Source organism: Ptychodera flava, chromosome 9 (genome assembly GCF_041260155.1).
Source record: "Ptychodera flava strain L36383 chromosome 9, AS_Pfla_20210202, whole genome shotgun sequence".
Lineage (NCBI taxonomy): Eukaryota > Metazoa > Hemichordata > Enteropneusta > Ptychoderidae > Ptychodera > Ptychodera flava.
Genome location: NC_091936.1, coordinates 21,827,106 through 21,833,105, shown reverse-complemented (window position 1 = coordinate 21,833,105; position 6,000 = coordinate 21,827,106). Strand labels below are relative to the sequence as shown.

The window sequence follows — 6,000 nt, the reverse complement described above, 5'->3', positions numbered from 1 at the left end:
TTTAAAAAACTTGAAGATTTAAGACCGAAAAAAAAAATCAAACAAAAATAACGTTTGGGAGAAGAGCGTCCCTAATTGACGACTGCTGAGGAAAGCTGTTGGAAACGTGGAAACCGACAGTGTGCTCATTTGAAACCTGGAAACTGACACTGTGTTCAACTGTCATAAAATATTCAAATGCCACTTAGCATGAATAGCGGGTCAAACAATCTGGGATCCTCAAGATGACACCTTGAAACATATCGAATGTCTTTTTATTTTCAAAATAGATGTCGGCGAATACTTCACAGAGGTCGACAGGGATCTACATTAAATACTGGTTAAACTGAAAAATTAACTTAGAAAACATATAAAGTGTTGTTACCGGCTAAAAAGACGATATTCCTGTGGGACTTAAAAGGATTTACTACCGTATTTGGAGCCGGCTCGGCGATGGTTTTAAATCAAGCTCATTCTTTGAAAGGCAGATGTGTCAGAAAGGGTGTGTTTTAACCCCAGCGAACAGCCATCAATTATCGATGCCGTGGCTGTCCGTACAAAATCATGGTTATGATCAAACACATAAAATTCCAGAGACAGCACGATTTGCCTCACTGCTTATGAAAGCCGTGAAACTGAAACCGCACATCGAATTTTTGGAAGAAATTGCAGTGGACTATGGGAATTAAAAACATATCTAAAAATATATCATATGACTAAAAAGTAGGAAATACCAAATCTTCATCGAAATGTTTACAACCTATCAGAAAATAAGTAATTTAAATCATTAAATTACAGAAAATAGCTACATTACTCAAATCCCAGTTTCTTTACAAATTTTACAAACTGATCAGCCAAATTCACTTATTTTTGAGACTTTCTACGTTTACAGTGTTGATCTATTCGGCATTGATAGTGCACGAAATATACAACTTATTTTGATAACTCGACGGCGATACATATATTTCCCGTGCACCAGAAACAATGTTATGTTAAAACTCGTACAAAACATCTGACAATGGTCTGAGTAAATGACTCTCTTGGTACAATCACGACTGATTCGAAGATTTGGTGAATTTTTGGCCTACAGTATCTAAAGATCCCGCCTAGTTGACACATTGACGGCAACTGAGTTCTTTTTCCATTAAAAACAGTTTCGGAATCGGGTTTCCTTGTTTTTTACAGCTTGTTCGCAGCCAGTCACCGTGAAACCTCGGTCTTTGTAATGCTTCAATTTTGAGTGGTTCCTCCCGATACGTATAAGGCGATGCGTATCAACTGTTTCCAAGAAGTGACGCCACCGGGTTGTCGAAGTCGTCCGAAGGCCTTCGGTAGTGAACTGTCGTTTCGGCCAGTGTCGTGAACTCTGACACCAGCCGTGTCTCCTGTAGACCGAGGGGCAACATCGGGGAGGAGTTCTCTGTGCTCGATTCTTGGTCCTGAGGCAGTATACTGTTGGAGTTGTACACCTCTTCATCGTCCTGGTTGTCCGTGTTCAGCACCAGGAACTCTGTCCCACTGCCCCTCCTATCGCCTGCCGATATCGAGTCAATGCTCTTGATCCTGTAGACGGGATTGTGGCGCCTTTGACGACATCCTATGCCCAGCACAAAATACACCATGATGCCAACGAGAACGACGCCAAGAGCACCGGCTATGATGCTACTGACTATAGTAGGGATATACGTGTCGTTTTTGGCGCTGTTTGCTCCAGCATCGACTGTAATGGTGCTCGGTACGCGAACTGGCTCCTTGGCTACCGTGATTAGTTTACGTTTGTCGATATCGTTATTCTTGGTGAAGGGAACTTCCTCGGTATTTTCTTGTGTTTGCTGGGTTGATTCAGCGCCGTAAGAAATCATTTCTGATGTTTGGTGAAAGGTTGTTTCAGTGGTCTGTTCGCTGTATGTACTATACGATGCTGTGGCGTAATCGTCTGTCGTCGTTGAGTCGAACGTCGTCAGCGTGCCGTCCTCCGCCTCCGAAGCACCTTCGGTGGTGACTTCAGTTTCGACTTCAACAGTCGTGTAGTGTTTTTCAGTAGTTGGGACTACAGTCACCTCTACATCGGTTCCTTGGCTTATGATCGATTCCTCAGTGGTGAAACTCCTTGTTGTCCAGTCGGTTGTAAAGTGTTCTATTGTATCGGTTGTTAACTTCAGCAGGTCGGTACTGATGCCGGCTTCCTCGCTCTCGATGGTAAATGAATCGTGTGTACTCAACGGGCACTGAATCTCATCTGTCGGCACGTCTTCCAAGTATTTTCCCTTCCATTCATCGGGCGTTTGGCATGACGGTGGGTCGACAGAGAACACACTGTTTCCGAGTACGACTTCCGGTTCGAATATCAGCCAAGGTTTTGCTTTCGCAGTTTCCAAGAACCCTTTCAGTTGACAGCCGCACGCCCACGGGTTCCCGGACAACAAAACAATCTCGAGATCCGTCACCCCGTCAAAAACATCTGCTGGTAGATATTCAAGCGAGTTATTTCTCAGTGAAAGGCCTTTCATTCGCACTAAACCATTAAGTGTTGAGCTTTCAATGTGATCCAGGGACGCGCTGTTGAGGAATAGATATTCTAGGGAGGACAGAGGTAGGAAAGGATAGGTCTGGAGTTGTGACAGGCCATTTCCAGAGAATGACAAAACTTTTAGATTCAAGAGACTCTGAAGAGACTCGGTTGGTATGTTTTCAAATTTGTTATCGGTAAAGTCGATTTTGGACAACATATATGTACCTGAAAATGCATCAATATCTACCTCCACTAATCGATTCCGGTTGAGGGACAGAGTAGATAATTTGTCCAGTCCTCCCAATACCCCACTTTCAAGGTTTTCAAGTTCATTACCATCGAGCATTAACACTTTAAGATTATTCATCCCGCGAAAGGCATTTGTGAACAATTCTTTTATCCGGTTGTTTCTGAGATCCAGGGTCCTAAGTTTGGTGAGGGTCTGGAGACCATAGGAAGGGACGGAGGTTAATCTGTTTCCCGTCAATATGAGTTCTTCAAGTTCCGTCAGGTTTTGCAGAGGATCAGATGGCAAAGTCTCAAATTGGTTGCTCCCTAAGTCAAGATGTCGTATGTGCCAAGTACCCCTGAACACCTGGTCATTCAATTCTTGAATGCCGTTCATCGCCAGGGAAAGATTTCTGATCGACGGCAAATTTTGGAGGAAACTCCCGATAACCGACAACTTGTTGTTTGACAGGGTCAGCCGCGATAGCGTTGGTAAACTCATAAACGCGTTATCCTCTATAGAGCTGATATTGGTGCCATTGAGGTTCAGGGCCTGCATGTCGGAAAAGTTTGCCAGGCAAGTCTCCGAAATAACAGCGAGAGTGTTTCCAGACAGGGACAGGGTCTTTGTATCGACAGGAATTCCCGCTGGGATGCTTGTGTATCCTCCGTTGACGCAATCGACATCTTTAGCGCGTCTGTTACAAGCACAACCATCTGGGCAGGATGCCGCGTATCTTCTGACGATCACGAGTGCTGCAGCTATCTTGATAAAGAAAACAAACATTTCGCTCCTTGGAAGTGGTGCAGATTTTATGTAAAGTCAGTCAAGAAAACTTCTCCCATCCTTATGTCGCGGACTTGTCGTTCAATTCAGGTGGCATACCGCACACTGCTTTCCTCCCACACCGGATTGTCACTGATGGCGCTTCGCAGGGTCTAATAGATCTAATACCAGGGGATAACACAGCATGACTCCATCGAGATCAGAAGATTAATCGACTCCGCTGGGTCTGCAAGGAATGAAATAGGCATCAACTGCATTAGCTGGCCAACTACGTATGTGACAGGAATACAGAAACACGCCCTATACAAAGATATAAAGACATGTCAAACGGTAGAAATTTCGGAAATAGAATGGTGGTTTAGAGAGAAAGCACTCAGTTCCACATATAATGACTCTCTTTTTCTCTTCTTGATTGTTCATCGAGATTTTCCAGTGGATTCAAGTGCGGTGTCTGGGAGCTTTGTACGTGCTCGATAAATTTTCCTCCCTTCTTTACGTAGACAAGAAAAGCGAGATCGGCTGACACGTATTTGGTACGGGCAAACTCCTTATCGTCAGACGTTAACCTACAAAGGAATTTCGTGGCTCATAAAGCATGATACTGTCAGAGGACCCCAGTTCTCCATGGGATAGCGCAAATAGAATCGGGGACTAGATCAAGATTTTAAAAGAAAGTGCATGACGTTAAGCATTACGTTAAGATATTACCATTGACAAGTCTTGAATCAATTTTAGATAATTTCTTTCCTGGTATTCTCATAGCACGTTTGAAGTTGGAATGGCTTAATCTTAGAATGTATGCGTTTTCCTGAGTTTTTGTTGATTTCAAGAAATTTTAGTGAAGCCCCCCCCTCTATTACTCCTTTTCACGAAGCTCTTCTCCAAGAATTCCAATATATTTTCAATCAAGTCAAATTTCATAGAGCTGTACATATTAAAAAAGCCATTACGATTCGAGATCCAAGAGAAAGTGTCTCGTACGCATGAGATGTTTTGTCTGCGCCAGAGACAAATTAGTAATTTTGCTTTTGAATATAATGGACACGAAGGGCGCCATGTTTGGTCACGAGAAAAGGGTCCTAAGGCTATATCTGTGACTTTCGCCGAGTCTTGAATACTACTAACACACAGCGTTGTTGTAGTATGTCTGCAAATGGATGATAAACAAAGACACACTAACGTACATTATGTATTGATCAGATGTGTTTACGATAGGCTGGTTACTCCGACTTTATCTTTCTACACTTTAAAACCATCAGACAAATAATGATATCCTGAATGTATTTTAAAGGAACAAGTCGTCGACCTAGTTTTTCTCTTTTCACTACAGAATATAACATTTTCCCTGCACGCTTTCCGTATTTTAGACCAACACGTGAATCTGTAAATTATTAGACGGATACGCTGACTTGTAACATCACGCACGAAGAAGATTGGATGATAAATGCCAATTAAAGATGGCAACATATGACAAAAAACAATCAGGAATATTGCCCCCAAAAAACATGACTTTGTATGCACTGCCCTTGAAAGTCTTAGCATTTTTCTCTAGGATACAGGATTAATCCAACATCCACGCAGCTAAAGTAGAACGCTTACTATCAGGCAATCCTGCCCAGCTTACATCATTCCCCATGGGATTTTCTACTGCTCAAATATCTTGATAAATGTGTTAGTCTTCCCTAATCTCGTTGAGGCACGACTTGTGTTGTCCATTGAAACAAACAGTATTTGCCTTTTTCCTTCACTACGGCATCATTTTCACTTTAATCCCTAAAAAGGCTAGCAATCTGTGGTCGAATTTCATTTCTCGGGTCTGATCATTTTAGATTTGATTAGAAAGGTTCTAGCGTATTCGAGATAAGAGAACGGAGTGCAGATCTGAGCCGATATCTGGCCTATCAGACTACGGGATATATCGATTTGCCGTTTGGGTTGCTGTGTACTTACCGCCCCTAGGGCACCGTCTTGAAAAATATGTGAGTCGGCTTCAGGTTGTGACACATGAACGAAAAACAACTATGCTATTTGAAAAGCAGCCATCCAGAATTCTTCGCCGTCCAGACGGGAAATGTCATCGAAGATAACGCCAATAAACACTATTTACGACAAGGTCGTATTAAAACCGTGATAGGAAAATCAATTAAAAACTATTGACGGGGAATAATGATGTATTCCAATTAACATGAATATAATTGTATAATTTACACCCAGAACAGTACTTTCACTGAAAGCTCGGTGATTGACAAAACCCAAGTCGTCCATCTCCTTCATGGTACCCCAATAAATCGTACAGAAACGTTTACATGTATTACAATGCATAAATTAATTTCACAGTCGCCTTTTTTATTATTTTCATTTGCACCAGTATTTCGCAAGGGCCTCGGTAAACAGTAAATGTTTGTCAGTTCCGGGAAGAACAAAATTCTCGGGGGAAAAGGTTTATCGCTTATAGTTTGGCGTATTTGATGGCGCCACAATCGCAAGAATATTT

At 42.3% G+C, this 6,000-nt stretch overlaps 1 protein-coding gene across 1 annotated transcript in view; it reads right to left on the bottom strand.

The window, feature by feature from the left end:
* Positions 1-223: 223 nt before the first annotated feature.
* The window catches only part of LOC139140336 (carboxypeptidase N subunit 2-like), a 31,601-nt gene continuing 25,824 nt past the window's right edge, over positions 224-6,000 (bottom strand). Inside the window, exon 2 of the mRNA XM_070709499.1 lies at positions 224-3,732. Within this exon, the coding sequence (XP_070565600.1) occupies positions 1,254-3,506 (2,253 nt within the window). The 5' untranslated portion in view covers positions 3,507-3,732 and the 3' untranslated portion in view covers positions 224-1,253. The remainder of the gene's footprint in view (positions 3,733-6,000) is intronic.